General features: G+C 39.4%; 1 protein-coding gene and 1 long non-coding RNA gene across 7 annotated transcripts; one reads left to right on the top strand and one right to left on the bottom strand.

Moving 5' to 3' along the window:
* Window positions 1-2,284: 2,284 nt before the first annotated feature.
* On the bottom strand, window positions 2,285-5,046 carry LOC110746032 (uncharacterized). 6 transcript variants are annotated; one of them, XR_015833034.1, is made up of 7 exons: window positions 4,908-5,046; window positions 4,681-4,722; window positions 4,222-4,308; window positions 4,051-4,125; window positions 2,878-3,012; window positions 2,711-2,772; window positions 2,285-2,627 (listed from the first exon to the last, which is right to left on the bottom strand). It is a non-coding gene; the product is annotated as an uncharacterized LOC110746032 (long non-coding RNA). The 6 variants fall into 6 exon arrangements; XR_002524915.2 differs by having other exon boundaries at window positions 4,051-4,120; XR_002524917.2 differs by having other exon boundaries at window positions 4,222-4,262.
* Window positions 5,047-18,282: 13,236 nt separating this feature from the next.
* Window positions 18,283-19,002, top strand: LOC148297369 (uncharacterized). Its single transcript, XM_088245718.1, has one exon. The coding sequence runs from the start codon at window positions 18,283-18,285 to the stop codon at window positions 19,000-19,002; it is 720 nt and encodes a 239-aa protein (XP_088101844.1).
* The last annotated feature ends 188 nt before the right edge of the window (window positions 19,003-19,190 follow it).

The raw sequence follows: 19,190 nt of genomic DNA, 5'->3' as shown, positions 1-19,190 counted from the left end.
GTGTTTTAGACTACTCTGTGTCAGCTGAGTTCATTTGTTGCAGTCCATGGGTTCAGTTTAAACTGCAGATGTTAACGCTTTTTAATAAATTCATGTTTATGCGCTTTTCTCATTCAAACTCTTTTTTTTTTATCACTTGCAGCCCATCCTGGATTTTTATTTCTATTATTAAAGCCCATTGACTATACTTGAAATATGCAAATTTCCTTATATTTGTTTGATGACTCAAGACTATATTTACTTAAGCATAGACACAGATCTCCAGATCTCCCCCATTCCAATCCTCTCGGCGTGGTTCCTTGGTTGCCTTTCGATCGGTTCCTGCTTTCCTCCTCTAGGTGTACTGGTGACTTCGGCTCTGGTGGAGATGGAGAATCTCGGGTGGACATTCACTCAGACCCCCTCTCTCCCAGCTCGATCTGGTTCCATCTATTGGCTTCTGCTGTGATACCGCAAAACGAGAAATCTCGTACAACATGGAATTTGTGTAGAGCCACGGCTTTGCTACGGCTCGGGTGCTTGCACCACCTTCTTCCAATCTCATGGTCCTGTTCCTGCTCCCCTTGCCTTGGGCCTGCTAGGATTGTGGTTGGCTTATGGTGGCTGATTCGTGGTGGATTTGTATTTATTTCGAACTTGTTGTTGCTTTGTTCACTGGGCTCTTTTGCCCCTTTTATTTCAGCTTGGTTTGTCTTTTTTAAGTTTGTTTTATCTGGTGATATCATCATCTGGGACAACCTCTTTGTTCCTGCTTACCTGATATTGCAGATTAGTTTAGTTTCTCTGGCTTCCTTACTGGGTTGCCCTGCTTGTTGTACTGTTCCCTCCCCGTTTTGGGTGAGGCTTTGAAATGAAGTTCATCTTCTGACCAAAAAAAAAAAAAAAAAAAGACACAGAAATAAGTACCATATTTAACGTGGTTCACCCAAAATTGGCATCCACGGGCAATGCTAATGATAATTCACTTAATCAAAAGAGTACATGAATATGACAAAAAAGAACAATAGGCTCTCTCGCAGTGAAACTAATTAATCTCTCCCCCTCATCCCATTTCAATTCCCGACTTTTAGCTAAATCCCGAGTTATTTTCCTCCATCCAAATGGAGGGTAAAGACACTCTGCTTAAAGAACACTTTACTTATTTAGAAGGTTAAGAATTTCAGCTTTTAACTTTAACAAGACAGAGATCAGCACCAAACCAAGCTGTAAAGAAAAGAATGGATCTTACTTTTTCTTTGGGATAAATCACACACATTATCAGGATAGCCTCATCCCAGGGAGGGGAAAGTCCATTCACTTCCAGGATAGCCTCATCTCAACTTTTACATGAGAAAATCAGATTCCCTCAATCACATGAAACAGAGAATACGTATTACGTACTGAGGAACTTTGGCCTTTTGTTTTTTCAGAATAACTGAGGGAGGTAACGAACAACCAAGGCTTATTGAGAGGCTTACTTTTAGAAATCAACAGCCACAATCTTGCTTCCTCAGCACATCACCATCGTTATGTTTTCCACACTACCCTCTAAAGTCCTATTTATAACTTGGGTTACAATTAGACTGAAGTAATAAGAAACTAAAATCCCAAAACACTACCCTATGTAAATAAGAATCCGACGGCTTGGTGAGCAAGTTAGCGACCTAAATGCAACTTTCTCCTGAACTGTCTCTGTACATGTATCTCTCTCTTCCGTTGTTTCCCAATAGCAACCCCAAAATCTTACTTCTACTGAGATGAGGGAGATATCTGTCTCTCTATTTTGTTCACTCTTGTGTTTTAGACTGATCTTTGCTTCAGCTGACTTCACTTTACAGTTCATGGGTTCATTTTAAACATTTGGGCTTTTAAAAAAAAATTATATATATATATATATATATATTTATAATCAAAAGTGCAAACCGATGGGGAACAAAGATCGACAGATCAACGAACATGAATAACTCTTCTCTCACAAAGTACTCTGTTATTACAAGAAAGGTTTTTAAATCAAACTCCAATGCAACCAAATGGAGACTAACAGCACTATATATATACATGATGAGCTATTTGATAGTTTTGGACCTGGATGGAAGATCCATGTGAGTAATTTCTGGGAGCCCTTCAATAGGGCATGGTAAATCACCTCTGTGATTTTGAAAACACGCCAATGCAACTACGCATTTGATGTGTCAACCTGAAGCAGAGTAAGGAATTTGCCACATTTAACTCTCTAGTCCGACACCACACACCGAACACAGGAAAAATAATGATAGGAAGAGAACGATGAACTGAAGCATAAACAGAGAAAGAAACACCATATTTAACGTGGTTGACCCAAAATTGGGATACATCCACGAGCAATTACAATGACAATTCACTAAATCAAAAGTGCACAAGAATATGACAAAAAAGAACAAGTAGGTTCTCGCAACCAAACTAAATTAATCTGTCTTCTTTCATCCCATTTCTCCCCAAATACATCAAAAACTCACTAGATCTCTCTAAATTGTAGCCATGGCTTTCACTCTCTAAAAGGACTTAAAAACTGTCTCTTTTTATAAGAGACAGGATGCAGGGCTTGACTGGCTAGGAAAAGTATTCTCCACGAGAAATGCTTGCCTTAATTAAGCTGCACCAAGTTGACACTGTGATGCAAAACTCATAAGAATAATATAACTCGATTTGCTAATGAGTGTCAAGAAAACAAACTTAAGGGATAGTAGCTTACCATTTTGTCAGTTCTAGACTACAGGCACATCGCATGCACGAGTTTCTTCTTCAATCTCGACTCTGCACGATCAATATAACACCAAGACAAACTTAGCAAGAAATGTTCAAAATTACCTTCAACTTTGAAAATGATTCTAAAAAGCTCATAACTGAAGATTCCTTTACCTGATTCTTGCAACAGCATAGGTAAATCACATGCTATCAAATAGGACTAGCTAATATTGATGAAGGTTCATCCTGAAGCTCTAGGAACAGAGGCCTTTGTTCTGTGTGATATGCAACCAAGCAAGAGTCCATGACCTAAATTGTAGAAATAAGAAAGAGGAAAATAGATCAACAACTTCCAGAAACTACATGTATCAACAACTGATATGAAACCTGCATTGTGAAACAGAAGATAACAGATGTTGCAGTGACAAGAGCAACAAAAACAAAGCCATTTTGTGAAACCAAGGACCAAAAGCTTCTGTTCACAATTTCACACATCAATTAAATATTAAAAAAAGGGACAGCTGGCTAGCTTTGGTTTTTTTTCCTTCTCCAAAACTCATGTTATAGTGTTTCTTTATAGTACAAATGCTAGAAATATAAATTTGGGATATATATAAATTTCTATTTATTGATCATCTAAAGTATGAACACAAAAACTGTAATTTGTTTGATAAAACTGAAACGAAAATGTCAAGAATCAACAATTTCTAATTTAGTAGACATTTTATATGAATTATGATTTAAAATGAAAAACTTAAAAGAAAAAAATGGGTCAAACCATCAAATAGAATAATCCAATTTTCCCTATATATGTTCCATTTATGATAAAATATGGACATGAGACACTAGAGGCAGAAAAACGTAGAGCAGAAATGAATTCCTCTGTTCTCTCTTTTGAGAAAAGTTGGCACGAAATCATGCAAGAGCTGAATTAACGTCCCCTGTTCTGTATGTAGTAATTTGTCTTCCGCAGTAGTTAACACACACATAATTTTCCTCCAATTTCAAAAGTGGTATACGAAAAAGATTGTGATAGCAAATCCTTGTGTTTAAAGCAATTAATTTTGTTCTTCCAAGAGGCTAGGAAGTCTTAGATATTGCAAACCAAAGAAACTGATGAGTTGAGAAAGATGTTAACAGCCACTAAATTAACTAAATGAAAATGTGACAGGAGAGAAGAGACAAATCATGAACAAAATGATAAAAATTGAAGCTATTTATGTGATTATATACGCGAATTTACATACAAGCTAAACAAAAGTGATCTCATATGATCTCCGGCATATATTGAAATATATTTTCAGGGCATATAACCATATGAGGTGGAAAGGGAACTGAACTAAGTACCTGAAAGGCATATCAAAATTATCACACATCATCACTTGTTCTTCTACTGTAGTAAGAGCCTCCTGAGAGCCTACACTTTATGCAGTAACAATAAATTGCATCAGGGAAACTGGTTAAATATAATCGAAAAGGAATGTATGTAAATAAAAAGAGAAACCTAAAAAAACTTACTTTGCACTTCTTTGGACATGTACTTCCCCTTCCTCCAAGCTCTAATATAAGGTTGGCATCATCAGAAAATTGCACACCAATATGAACCTAGATTTAATTTACAAGTACATCCTTATCTAGAATAATAAATTAATATAGAATAATTTACAAGCTATAATGATATGATAATAATTAATGTAATTTTCATTAAATACCGTCAGGGTTAAAGGGAACAGAACTGAAGTAACTGCACTTATTGCACATCACTTGTTCTTCCAATTGAGTAAGATGCCATCAATAGACAACTAAGGATTCAACTAAGCCCATGCAACTAATATTTGGATAATTCAATATGAAAATGATTTCTAGCAAAAATCGTAACAAACGAATCCAGGAAGTGATATAATTGTTATAATCATATGGAAGGTATAACATCATTATTAGGATCATGAATTTTGGTCACGTGGATAAAATTTTCACCTACTGCACCTCACTTGTTCTTCCGATTCGAGTAAAAGCCTTCTGAAAATACACAATTTATATATACCAATTAAAATGATGATAGATGTCGTGAGTAAAGCAACATACGAAGTACAAAACTCTGAAAAAACATTATTAATTAAGAAGAAAGCTCAAAAAACTATTTTAATGACTAATCTGATGATCAGAGAGTAACGTAATTAATAGGAGAAGATGAGTAGACTCACTTTGTGCTTCAATGTGAAAGTTTTAAACAATTAGGAGGAAAAACATGAACATCTAACTGTGCTAGTTTGGTGAGGATTTGAGTCAGTCGAATCATGACTTGAAGATTCCGATTCTTCAAACTGGTCAACTCCGTCAACTGTGGCAGTTAATCCCGGAGGAAGAAAAGTGTTCACCCGTTTTAATTTACTTCCTGAGATGACAGGGCAAAGTTCCCCATTAATTCAAAGACCATGTTTTGGTCAGTGAATTAACTTTCTTTATGTGTTGAGCGTGCCACTGTTAGCAATTTTTCAACCCTAACAGACTTATGGTAAAATAACTTGCGCCCCAAGTTATTAACTTTTACCAAACGATTGTGAATTTGGGTGAGGAATATCTCCCAAGTAAGTTCTTTTCTATGCCTTAGACTGGTAAGGACTTTTACAATTTATCTCAGTATAAAAACCGGCAGTTCTGGCCAGAATGAAAGATGACAGATTGAACCAATTTCAGGCAGAACTCCCTTTTACAAGACTCAAAAAGGGAAAAACTGACTATACAAGGACAAGGAGAGGGCTGCGCTTCCATTTCTGTCTGGATAGTTGCCTCTGTTCTGGGCTGGACTGGATACGCCTGTGCTGGACTGGACTTTTAACAACTTCAACTATTAGGCTTCAGCTGTAAATCGATACCAAAGCTTGAGTTTGGCAGAGCTTTAATCTATTTCGAACCCTGGAAGGTTTTTGGATGGGCAGAACTGGGACTTCTCCAGTCTGAAAGGGGCAGAAGTGGCTGGACTCAAGCTGCAAGTGGGCTGTAATACCTGTGCTGCTTAGTCAGGGCTCTTCACAAATTTGTTGAGTTTTTCATATTTGAGAAAACTCGAAACTCTGCTTAGCTTGGTGATCGGTTCATAATTGTATATCATTTTGTACCCTTCTAGCTTATGATTTGGTTATGTTTTTTAGTTAAACTTGTGCTTTTAATCCTTTTTGTGTTTATCTTTCAGTTCATTGAGCTTTAGGTAATAATGAGGGCTTTGGATAGTAAATGATGCAATCCATGCATGTTAGGGCCTAATTTGGATGAATGGATGAAGAGCTTAAAGACAAACTCAATTTTGGCTACAGTCCCCTGCTAGCCCAGTTTCGTAGGTCATATTGCAAGCTTTGTTTCAGCAACCTACATAGCTCGGATGAGGCCACATTCTTCATGAAAGTTGTTCCAATGGGTGTATACTATAACATATCCAAAATTCAGCCCCATTGGATAAATATGGAGTCTGTTACCTAGCAAACACAGAACCATGCTCAGGATGGATTTTATCAGCGCGCAAAATGAGTTAGCAATTTGTTTTGGCCTTAACTTCCTCCTCCGACCTTGGATTGGCCCAAATGATATATGGCTGGAAAGAAGACATTCTGAACTTCAAGTTTGAGTGCTTAAAGTCTTAATTTGCTTAAGGGAAGCCCAATTCGTAAGCCCTTGAAGTTGCTGGTCATGCTGACCTCAGGATGAGCTATTATTTCTGGTTGGAAGCTTGGTCATGGTGACATGAAGATGAGCTAGGGCTGCTGGTGGGATTTATTAGTGAAGTGCATCAACCATTTCAGATTTTATAAAACAAGTGTTGTATGCATTAGCCATACTTAATTCAGATTTTCAGCTTCCTTAGGCCTATATATAGTGAGGTTTCCCAAGCTTGTAAACACACCCCAAGGGGGGGAGCTCTCAAACACTTCTCTAGAGCTCCCTTCCCTTCTCTCCCTCAAATTCTCTTAGTTTTTCTTTCTAGTTTTCAATTGTTATAATGAGATCTTTGTGCTGAAATTCTCCTTAAGTTTTTCCAAGTTCTACTTAATTTTCATTGTTATGTAAATTCTTTTCTTTAGTTTCAAGTTTGATTAGTTTCCAAGTTTCAATTATGGTTTTTGTTCTTATTCATTATGCTTATAAGTTAATATGCTAGTTTAAATGATTGATCACCATTTAGGCTTGCATGTTAGCTATCTTGGTTTGAATTAAGAGTAGACACCATGCTTTAATTCGAATTGAACTATGAATAGGAAGAGTATGTATGGACATTCGACAACAGGGATTAGATACATACTTGGTTGTTTAAAATGTTCTTCTATGCTTAATGGGTTCCTAATGCTTAATTTTAGGTTAGACAACAAATGATCAAATTAGGGAATTAGGAACACAAGGTTATGACCACACACCATGGCTTAATCATACTTTAGCTAGAATCAATCCATTAATCTAATTGAACTTGGGAACTTATCTGCTTGAGTTAGTTATTTCTTTCTTCCTTGTTTTATTTATTTCCTTTCTTTTTCATTTCTGTTTTGTGTAGGAAAAATGAATTGGATCTTTCAATCACCAATCCTCGTGGGATCGACCTCGCACTTACATATCTGTCCAAATGGTGATAAACGGGTGATAGAAAGTGCTGTTTGTTTTTTTTTTTTCTTTGGTTTCTTGGTTTGTTTCTTTTAGTACAACAATTTATGTTGTTTGTTTGAATTTGTTTACAGTACTTAGTTCATTTTTGTTTATGGTTTGTTGTTCCATTTTATCTTAATTTGTTTTTGTTTCTTATCTTAAAAATTTTAAAAAGATTTTTCATATGAGCTGACTTATGGTAACTCCAGTGAGCACTTCCGTCAATACAGTGTCTAGGAGTTCTATAGGCGACACATTCGGTGTCTAAGAAGTTTGGGTTTTAAGCGGGACCATTGTGACCCCTCCAACCTTCCCGGATCCCCTGGCTGTGTTTTCTGAGGCCCTTAACTGGTCATCCGTGAGTTGCTTGTATATTGTGTGTTTTTAAATTAAGTTTTTTATTTATTTTCTTTTCTGTTGAGTCTTTGTTTTTGTTTTGTTTCTGTTTTTGTGTGTTATGTTAGTTTATTTATTTATTTACGTGGTATGGTTAGTTAGTTTATTTCTGAGTGTTAAAACACATTTTTATTTCAAACATTGCATAAAAAATAAAAATAAAAACAAAAATAAAAACAATAAAAATAAAAAACATCATCATCATCATCTTCTTCATCATCTTCTTCATCTTCTTCATCTCCATCATCATCATGGCTTGCCTCTATTTTCTCTTACTTGCAGAATCTGCAGCAGCTCGACATGATCCTCATTTTTCCTCTGCAGTGCTTCCACGTGCAGATTGGCACAGTAGAGCCGCTTCTGCAAGTCCGCCACCATAGCCTTCAAGGAAGCTATTTCCTCGCTCATCGCGGCACACTCCCTTGTCCTCGCCAGTAATCGCATGCCCAAATTGGTAGCGGAGACCGCGTGGAGCACAGTTAAATTGTGGGACTCCTCTACCGCTGCCTTATCAGACCTCTGTGCCACATGCAGATGATCTGTTGGAGTGAGCTTGCTGCTAATCATGCCTCCTAGCAGCACTGCTCTGTTCGACAGTGCCTCATAAAAGTTCGGTATTGCCTCAGCAAAGTTTGAGGCCGTGCCGTGATGATATGTGGAGTTTGGGAAGACAGGAGTTGGAGGAGCCCTTGTCTGGGCATTCGGTGGTGCAAGTGAGAGCTCAAGGTTGAGATCATCAAGGTGAGTGCATGAGGATGCCATTTGTTTTGTTTCTGGATTTTTTGATGTTTTTCCTTGAGTTTGCAGGAAGAAATGCTGGGTATCATCCGCTTGTAGAGGCGTGCTTTAAATAGACATATGCTGATGAAGGTGCCAACACCATTTCGGATTTCCCGGGCATGCTCGACCTAATCGCTTCAAGGGGGAGCACCTTTACTTTCACTTTACTTTTCTTTTTTCCGTGTTTTCTGGTGTTTTATTGTTTTGCCCGTTACTTTCATTTTCTAGAGCTTTGTGTTTTTGCCTTTCCCTTTCGGCTATCATCTTTATTTTATTTTAGTTAGGGAACTGTGCTTCCATTTCCGTTTGTCGTCTTCGTTTGATTTAAGTTTGGAAAGTGTGCTTTCTTTTCCGTTTTCTTTTTCCTTCTGCAAATTTACTCTTTTATTTCCAAAACAAAATAAAGACAAAAACAACCAAAAAAATAAAATAAATTAAAATAAAAACATCAATAATGCAGTAGAAGTCATTTCTTCACAGTGCTCGGTGTCTCGACCATTGGAGCTTTGAGTTTGGCCCTCTGGCTGTCCTCTTCCTGGGCTTCATGCACAGCCTCTTGGGGCTCACCACTTGAGCTCCCAAAGATCGCAATCTTAGCTTGAGCGTAACTACTCTCACGATCTGCTTGCTTGCGTTTACCCGGTCGGTCTAGGTCCTCCAGCTGCTTTCGCATGTCGCGAGAATACAACTCTACCATCTTTGATAGGTTTTTATTCTCGTCCCGCAATACTTCTAGCTGGTGTCGATTCACCTCCACTATCCTTGACCTTTCCCTTTTCAAGCTTTTTATAGCACTCTGACAATCTTCAACCATACTTCGCTCCGCCGCCAACTGAGCTTTGAGCACCTCTACCTCATGGGACTTCGCAAGTAGGCGATGACCCAAACTTGCGACTGTTGCTGTACTCTGCACGCTCAGTGCCAGGGCATCGCTCACGACCCGGTTGTCATCCCTTGTCCCCAGAACACGTATATCTTTAGGAGTCACTAAATTTCTAGCCACTCCAATGGCAACATCGTTGTCTAGGAGTATTGAGTCAGTTACTGTCACAGGCCCCCGTGCGGAAGCAAAGTAGGGCATCCATACTGGTGCCGCTGCTTGGCCTCGTGTCTGAGTCGGTGGAGCTAGGTTGAGATCCAACGAAAATGGGTAGTTAGAGGCCATTTGATTTCTCACTCTCTTTTCTTCTTTCTTTCTTTTCTCTTTTGTGTGTTTCTGAGTTTGCGTTTTTTTTTCACCCTTTCTTATAGACTTAGTCTTTGACAAACCCTAGCCATTACAGCATCTGAGCATTTTCTGAATCTCCAGCATTCCTTGAGTCCCACAACCTTCTCGCCTTCCAACCATACCCAACTCATTTATCACGACGTGTCTTTTCTGAACGAACGCGTTCAGTAAAGTCTTCGCGCCTTTCCATGAGCCCGTAATTTTTGCTTGTGGAGTCTGCGGCGCCTCTATGCGTCGACACGTGTCTCGCCCTGTCTGTTGGTCCCTTACACTGAACCGAGACATCATGACCCATGTTAAAATCCCGCTCTTTGTGTTGCTGTCACGGTTCGATAGTTTGTTTTTACAAAACTAAATAATAATAAAAAGCCGGAAATGAAAACAAATTGTGGGTCGGGTTTCACTTTAGTTTGGGTTTCAAAGTGGGTTAAATTCACCGTGGTTTGTGTTTCGAAATTGTGGGCTTTGGGCTTCAAAATTTTTTTGGGTTTCAGAATTGTGTGATTAGGGTTTACTGTTTTATTTTTTGTTTGTTTGTTTGTTTGTGTTGTAATTTTTATTTTATAATTGTTTTGTTTTTGTTTTCTTTTGTGATTTTGTGATTTTTTTTATTTGCTTTAATACCTTTCATTTGTTGTTATGACATTGTTTGTGGCTAATTTTTAAACATTGAGGACAATGCTCATTTCTAGGTTTGGGGGTATTGGAGTTTAGCAAGTAAACTTGGTTTTTCTTAAAAAAATTTTAAATAAAAAATAAAAAATTTAAATTTCTTTCTTGTTTTGAATCTTGTTTAGTCACTTTCCGAACACATTTGATGAGATTGTGATAAATGTTGCATGACTTAAATGAAAATTGAATTTTATTTATTTATTTATTTATTATTATTATTATTTTTTTGTTCCTTGTAAATTCTTCTTGTAAAATAAATAAAATAAAATAATTCATTAATTAATTAATTTGGCATCGTTCTAGCATGATATGTTCGAAACCTTCTTTGCACTTGCCATTTGTTTCATAATTTTCCAATTAAAGGATTTGCATGACCCAAAGAATTGTATCAAGCATAAATTAGACTTATATAACCATATAATGTGAGCTTTTGAGCCTTGTGCTTCATTTCATGAGTGTTATACACATACTCTTATTTTCTTGTCATCAAAGTTGTTGTTTGATCTCATTATTCATTGATTTGGTTGAACACTTAAAAGTCATTCATTCTTATGCAATTTGATTTCATGACATTTAAAGAAATGATATTAAGGCCTTCTTTGGATCGTTTGTGCCTTTCAAGCTAACCTTATGCATGCTTAAGCATGATTTTCCATTGTTAACCATTTTGAGCCTACATGTAAACCTTTTCTTTCATTTTACCAATTATATTTGCTCGCCTTAGCCCGAAAAACAAATATTTACCTTTCTAAGGAACTCATGAGCTCTAATTCGGATGTGTTTTTCATGCTAAGTTTGGGAAGGGATATTACATAGAAGAAAAAAAGAAAAAAAAGAAAATCACACAATTGGTGAAAGAAAAGAAAAGAAAAAAGTTATGATTAAATGGTAGTTGAATGAAATTTTGTTTTTGGGTTTCATTGGTGTTTGGAAAGGAGTTTAAATCATTGTAAATGAAGGTATAAGGAGTTTTGATCATGTAAAAGAAAAAAAATCTAATCGTGATGATTCCAAGTCTTGTAAACAATTTTTTTTTATGCTCTTACATTGTGAGTTCCTTGGACTTTGTATTATCCATACCTTTCATTTCTCACTCACCTTACACCCTTGACCCCATTACAACCTATAATAAAGACCTAAATTGATCTTAAATGTCATGTGGTTGAATTGCATTCATTTTTCTACTTTTAAGTGTTTGGCATCCTTCTTGAGATCATATTAATGCAAGTTCTTCATCTTTCTATTTCGAGTTAAGTCTTTATGGTTTAACTCTAATCTCATGTTTATAACTGAGTGTTGCATTATAGCCCTCTTCCGAGTGATTCCTTTGTGAGAGGACAACTTTGGTGAGATTTGAAGTTGAACTTGTGCTTTGTATGATTTTTGAAATTGTGTGAAAACTAAGATTGGGGAATTTGTTGCATTTGGCTATCACACTACCACACTTTGAGCATATTATGTTTTGAACTTTGCCGCTTTGTGAATAATGTTTAAAATTGAGCTTTTATTGTTAAAACGTTTAAGTCATGTGTATGAGTCATTTCTCTTCACAAAATGTTCGGAAAGATTGTTTTGAGTTTTTATTTTGATTTTGTTTTTTTTTGTTTTTTGTGTTTTGTGTTTTGTTTTTATTTTTATGTTTGTTTTTGGTTTTGGTTTTGCTTAAGAACTAACAAATCTAATAAGTTTTCTAACCATTTTGTTTTGTAGAGTTAGAAAAACGTTTGTGGGTATCGTAACTGTTAAACCCTCAGGAGACACAACTCCTCCTACTAGGGATGCCTAGAGGTTTAAAGGCTTGTTGCATTCGCTCAATGCAATCGAGTTACCTACGAAAGTGGTCTAGTTAACTTCTTGTTTTGTTTTTAACTTTGTTTTGTGTTGTTTTGCTCGAGGACTAGCAAAATCTAGGTTTGGGGGTATTTGATCGGTTCATAATTGTATATCATTTTGTACCCTTCTAGCTTATGATTTGGTTATGTTTTTTAGTTAAACTTGTGCTTTTAATCCTTTTTGTGTTTATCTTTCAGTTCATTGAGCTTTAGGTAATAATGAGGGCTTTGGATAGTAAATGATGCAATCCATGCATGTTAGGGCCTAATTTGGATGAATGGATGAAGAGCTTAAAGACAAACTCAATTTTGGCTACAGTCCCCTGCTAGCCCAGTTTCGTAGGTCATATTGCAAGCTTTGTTTCAGCAACCTACATAGCTCGGATGAGGCCACATTCTTCATGAAAGTTGTTCCAATGGGTGTATACTATAACATATCCAAAATTCAGCCCCATTGGATAAATATGGAGTCTGTTACCTAGCAAACACAGAACCATGCTCAGGATGGATTTTATCAGCGCGCAAAATGAGTTAGCAATTTGTTTTGGCCTTAACTTCCTCCTCCGACCTTGGATTGGCCCAAATGATATATGGCTGGAAAGAAGACATTCTGAACTTCAAGTTTGAGTGCTTAAAGTCTTAATTTGCTTAAGGGAAGCCCAATTCGTAAGCCCTTGAAGTTGCTGGTCATGCTGACCTCAGGATGAGCTATTATTTCTGGTTGGAAGCTTGGTCATGGTGACATGAAGATGAGCTAGGGCTGCTGGTGGGATTTATTAGTGAAGTGCATCAACCATTTCAGATTTTATAAAACAAGTGTTGTATGCATTAGCCATACTTAATTCAGATTTTCAGCTTCCTTAGGCCTATATATAGTGAGGTTTCCCAAGCTTGTAAACACACCCCAAGGGGGGGAGCTCTCAAACACTTCTCTAGAGCTCCCTTCCCTTCTCTCCCTCAAATTCTCTTAGTTTTTCTTTCTAGTTTTCAATTGTTATAATGAGATCTTTGTGCTGAAATTCTCCTTAAGTTTTTCCAAGTTCTACTTAATTTTCATTGTTATGTAAATTCTTTTCTTTAGTTTCAAGTTTGATTAGTTTCCAAGTTTCAATTATGGTTTTTGTTCTTATTCATTATGCTTATAAGTTAATATGCTAGTTTAAATGATTGATCACCATTTAGGCTTGCATGTTAGCTATCTTGGTTTGAATTAAGAGTAGACACCATGCTTTAATTCGAATTGAACTATGAATAGGAAGAGTATGTATGGACATTCGACAACAGGGATTAGATACATACTTGGTTGTTTAAAATGTTCTTCTATGCTTAATGGGTTCCTAATGCTTAATTTTAGGTTAGACAACAAATGATCAAATTAGGGAATTAGGAACACAAGGTTATGACCACACACCATGGCTTAATCATACTTTAGCTAGAATCAATCCATTAATCTAATTGAACTTGGGAACTTATCTGCTTGAGTTAGTTATTTCTTTCTTCCTTGTTTTATTTATTTCCTTTCTTTTTCATTTCTGTTTTGTGTAGGAAAAATGAATTGGATCTTTCAATCACCAATCCTCGTGGGATCGACCTCGCACTTACATATGCTATACTACCAAACGGCTCGTGCACTTGCGAGTATCACAAGTTGAGGATGCAACTGAATCCATTTTGGTGCAGCTGTATCTACGCAACACTTGGCTTGTACTAAACCAAATTTGTAACGAGAGAAATCTCGTTATTGTTGACTAGTGAACTGGGATTCAAACCAGAGGTAGCGATTTAAACTTGTCTTTGCTGGGAGAAGACAGGATGATTCTGCAAGCTTGTTGGCAAGCTTTTGAATATTTCAGGCTCGAAGTCTGTTGGAACTTGTTTAGGATTTTGTGATCAAGTGATCATTTGAGTGTTTGTCTTTTGACTGAGTTTTGGTTGATTGGTTGATTGATTGTCCCTTGCTCTATTCACCCTCTCTTGTATATATAGGAAGTGTTCCTCCGAGAATGGGCGGCAAGTAATCAAAAGATCTTTTAATTTTTAAAATGAAATAAACAGGGGTTCTATCCATTTTCTGGCGAGTAAGCACTCAACGATTAGTTCCTGAGGTGACCACTTCTGTATTTTTGATGGAGTGCCCTGCCTGTTCTTCCATTCCACCTGCTTCTGCAAAAGGTCTGGAGCCTTGGAGATGGCTGGCTCTCAGCTTTTGGACAGTTTCATGTTTCCCGCTTATCTCTCTTTTTATAAAAACAGAGTCTGCTTATCCTCGAAAATGGTATTCCTCCAAAATATCAGAATATCTTTTAGATAAACTAAGCGGGCTCTAATCTTCTGGCAGCAAGCTACTTTAGATTTTTTCTTCTTTTATACCTGCTCCTGTTTTATTTCCAGTTTTCAGCCGAAATTATTGACTCCTCCAAGTCAGGGATCACGTGGGGCTGTTCCGTTTTGAAGGCCAGCTTGAGTCTAGTTTGCTTTTGAGCCTAACTTTGGATTTCTTCGAGGCCCAAGTTTTTTTCTGATTCCTATTGTTCACAAGCCCTTTAATGTTTTGGGCCGTGTTTTTGGCCTGTCCACTCATTTAATGGGCTGGGTCGTGCTGATGGGCTTGAGGTCGTCTGATACAAGCGGCCTAGGAGATGGTGTGGGCTTTTGTTTTTGGCGTGCTAAATTTGGGCCCAAACAATGCCCCCATTAAATCTGAACCGTTTATCAACCGGTTTTTAGATTTAATGTTTTCGGCTATTAATTTGTGCGCGCCAGTTTAAAACGCCCCCTGTCTGCCACGTCCACCTACCTAGACTTCGTGGGAAACCGGTCAGTTACTAGCTGGTCACTAGCTCGTCACTATTAGCTTTCAGCTGGCGTCTTGTCTTCCCTTTCCCACGATTTTGAGTCCTTTAAAAGAAATTTGAAATTTCCAGTTCCTGTTCATCTCAAAACCTAGCTTTCTCAGAGTTCAATTTTCTCGGTTTTTGTCAGAATCCTTTCCCTTTGCTTCGTTCAATCCCTAAACCCTTTTTCGTTCCTAGCCTGTAAACCCAGAAAATGTCTTCTCCAAGGACTCGTGCCCACAGTGCTTCCTCCTCGGTTCCTCTAGACTACATCACCGGGAGTGGAATCGACGCTCACGCCATGGAAGTTCGAAGCAGACTTCACCCTTTTGTTCAGAAAAAATTGGACGAAAACGTCCTTCACTTGTTTGACAGTACTCTGACTGTGGGACCTCGCTGGTTTGGTCCTGTCCCAGCTGAGATGGCAGAGTTGGTTAAGAAGGATGCCGAAGCACCTCTATGTTACCAAGGGAACTCTGCCCTCTCCTCTTATTCTTGGGTCAGTAAGAATTTAAGTCGTTCATTTCCGTCCAGTGAAGTAAGGAATAGTCCTGTGAAGTGGGCGGACTGGATTGACAAACTTCTTCCCAAGTTTGGAGCTCACTGGAGGCGGGCAGGAATTTATGATGCGATTCTTCTGTCTAAGCAATCCATCAACCGGGATGAGGACCTGCTTGCTGCTGCCCTATGTTTCTGGAATTCTGCCAGCAACACGTTTGATTTCCGTGTGGGTCCAATGGCGCCAACTCTGCTGGACATGGCTCAGATCTTTGGGTTTAGGCCCCATGGACGTCCTGTGGATGCTGTTGGAGACTATCATCGTAGGAGGAACCAGGAGAAGCTAGCCAAGCCTTTCACTGTCTCTCCTGCCACTATCAATCAGAACTGCTCCTTTTCTGTTTTTCTGAGGAAATTCAGTGTGGAGAAGGACAAGGATCAGCAGCATATGCTATTCCTTCTGTATTGGCTGAACAGATTTGTGTTCCCCAATCGTTCTTCTGCTGTTCTGCTTGAGTATAGGCATTTGGCAGAAGCTTTACACAACCATACCGACGTTGGACTTGGGCCGTCAGTTCTGGCTCACCTTTTCAAGAACCTGCATACTGCCACAACGGAGAATCCCCTGAATTTATCTGCTCCTGGCTCGTTTTGGATGATCCAGGTCTGGTTGCAGGTGTATTTTCCAGAGTTCCGGTTTCCTGATCTAGTTCTGCCTGAAAAGCAGGTTCTGGCTCTCCCTCTGATGTCGGCAGAAGTGCCCAAGCGTTCCATTGACGAATACCTGATGTGGTTCAGACACTGTCTTAAGCGCTCCGCGGCTCAATGGCAAGTGGTGATCAGAAGAACCTATCCTTGGTTCCAGCCTGGGCACCGGCTTTTTGAAAAGGAGCCAGAAGACGAAGCTGCCAGGACAGAATACAGGAAGATATTTCTGAGTGTAGCCTTGCTGAGGGATCTGCCTCATGGAGGTGGGAAGCCACCAAGCTATCATCTGGGGGCAGAAGTCTACCATCCCAATTTCTGTGCACGACAACTTTGCTGTCCACAGGTCATTCCGTTCAAATACTATCGAAGTTGCAATCGAGCCTCGTCCTGGAGAGATTCAGATAATCTGGAGGTGCACAAGGATGCTCGTTGTGCAGTTAATAAAATCAATAACAGTCTGGATGGTCTTTATCCATCCTGGGAGCCGAATTCATCCAGTTCCTCCGATTTTGATGCTTGGTGGAAGGCCAGGTTTCGAGGGATGCCTGCTTCGGCTGCTGCAGTCAAGGTGCTTTTTGAGGGCTGGGCCTGTGGAAATGTGTTTGGCGAGGCTGAGGCCAGAAAATTCACAGTTAAGACTATTCAAGATGTCAATGATCAGATCATAGAAGGTAAATTCTTCGTTCTGTCTGCCATTTCTTGTTCTGTCGTTTATACTTTGTCTGACAAATCAATTCTGCCTGTATCAGACCCCTCCATGAAGAAAATCATTGGTGAACAGACGGCTCAAGCTGGAGCAATGTTTGGTAAGCTTCGATCTACCCTGTTCCTTTTATTTCCTTATACTGTGTTTAGTTCTGACTTCAAATTTTTTTTTTTCATATAGTCAGTTCTATCATTGCTGCTGGGGACCTAGAGCCTCCTTCTGGTGAGGAGGATGAAGATCTGGCAGAACAGCCTGCCGTGGCCAGTCCAATTGCTGGAAAGAAAAGGAAAGAGAGTACTTTTGCTCAGGGCAGCGTTGCCCGGTCTGAAACTTCTGGTAGGGTCCTTGTGTTTAGGTCCCACTTCCTTTTGACCTGTTCTGCCTTGCTCTTTCTTCTAATACTTGCTTCTTTTATGCAGCTGAAAGCCCTCCTCCTCCTCCTCGCACCAGGTCTAAAAGACTTAGGAAGAGGCGTGAGATCGATTCTGATGAGACAGAAGAGTTTGCCGCCAATCCGAATGAAGCCTCTGGGACTGATGATGAGCTGAGAGAAGCTTTTGAGGCTGTTGAAAAAGAGGGGCAACAAGAAACGGCAGTGGAAACTCTAAAAACGAAAGGGAAAGATCTCGACGAAGAGGTGGGGTTGAATTCTGGTCATTTGTAGACATGCTCTTTCTGCTTTTCTTTTCTAACTCCTGATTTCTGTTTGTCTGTTTAGGAGGAGATCCCGGCTGAGGTGATCGCAGAGAGCATTGCCTTGGCTCAACAACAGCGTGCCATTCCCCGGACAGAGCTGACTAGCTCAGAACTGGCCGCCTTTGAGGACACGGAGGCTGAACATTCTACTGCAGCTCCAGTATTTGAGGAACAGCCAGAGCCTTCTGTTTCAGAGCCAGTGGAGCAGGTAGAAGTTCCTGTAGCCGCTTCAACCGATCAACCTGCATTCGAGCCTGTAGAACAAACAGAACTCCCTGTCACAGCTCGAGCAGAACAGGCAATGCTAGGGTCTGGGGAGCATATGGAGGCTTTGGCAGAATCGGGACCTGTGGGACGGGTAGAACTTCCGGTTGCGAGCCTGGCAGAACCATCTGCCTCGGGGCCTGTGGAGCAGGTGGAGCTTCCTGCTGCAACCCCAGAATCTGAAGCAGAATTAACTGCTACTATTTCTGAAGCCGCAGGAGCCATGGCAGTGGTTATCAGCCCTTTGAAGCCTGTTCTCGCAGCTGTAAGTTTTCACCATGTCATGAATTTTTCTTTTGTTTCTCCCTTTTTTAATCCACAGTTTTGGTTTTGCAGATGCCCGTCCAATCCCGTGCTGTTTCAACCATCACAGCCTCCTTTGCTGACCCAGAATTGGCTGAATTCGAGGCTATGGACTTGGACGCCCAACTGGACAGGCTGGATAAACTCAGTTCTACCCCTAACAAGACCAAATTCAAAGCAGTGGATGAGGCCATGGAGAGGGTAAAGGTCTGGCAATCTACTGAGCTGGAACTGGAGGAAAATAGGGAAGCTGTAGAACAACTAATGAAAGATCTGGACCTGCTGCACAGGCAGAACATGGCTCCTAGGCCAATTCTTGAGATAAGTCTGAACCTGGCCAGAGATGTGCTTAACCTTCGCGATCGCTATGAGGATCTCAAGCCTACCTTCGAGACTTCTGAACTCTGCAAGACAACTCATGACGCTAATTTGGCTGATTATGCAAAACAGAAGGCAGAACTGGATCAGATGGTCTCGGGGTACAAAGAGGCCAAGGCTACTGCAGACAGGCTGGAGAAGCAGATTGAGGAGCTTCAAAAGCAGCTGGCAGAACGCAGGGAGGTACAGCGCAGGCTGGGTGCTGGACTGAGCTCCAAGACTAAGGCCACTTTCCTGGTGCAGACCATGGTTTCAGCCTCCAGGCCAGCTTTGGAAGTTGCAGAGGCTTCAATCCATCAGGGAGTACTGCTTCAGAAAGAGCTTTCGATTAAGAAGACGAGTCTGCAGGAAACCCTTAGAAAACTAGGATTTTAACATTCAAATTTTGGAATTGTAATGAACTGGTTGAGTCACCAAAGTGACTATTTGAAAATGAAAGTTTATTTATTTATATTTTTTGGAATTTCGATTTCTCTTGACAAACTGAAATAAAAGCTTATACTAATACCGAATTAAAACTTAAAACAAGATCAAACAGCAGTTTCAAGTTGTTGTCTTTCTAT

The sequence above is a fragment of the Prunus avium genome, chromosome 1 (assembly GCF_965620075.1).
Source record: "Prunus avium chromosome 1, drPruAviu1.hap1.1, whole genome shotgun sequence".
In the NCBI taxonomy this organism is placed as follows: Eukaryota; Viridiplantae; Streptophyta; class Magnoliopsida; order Rosales; family Rosaceae; genus Prunus; species Prunus avium.
Note: the sequence above shows the minus strand (reverse complement) of the source record. Positions and strands in the feature narration are given on the sequence as shown.

What these genes read in the sequence shown, in the direction of transcription:
- LOC148297369 (XM_088245718.1), top strand. Translation starts at nt 18,283, where the DNA reads ATGCCCGTCCAATCCCGTGCTGTTTCAACCATCACAGCCTCCTTTGCT.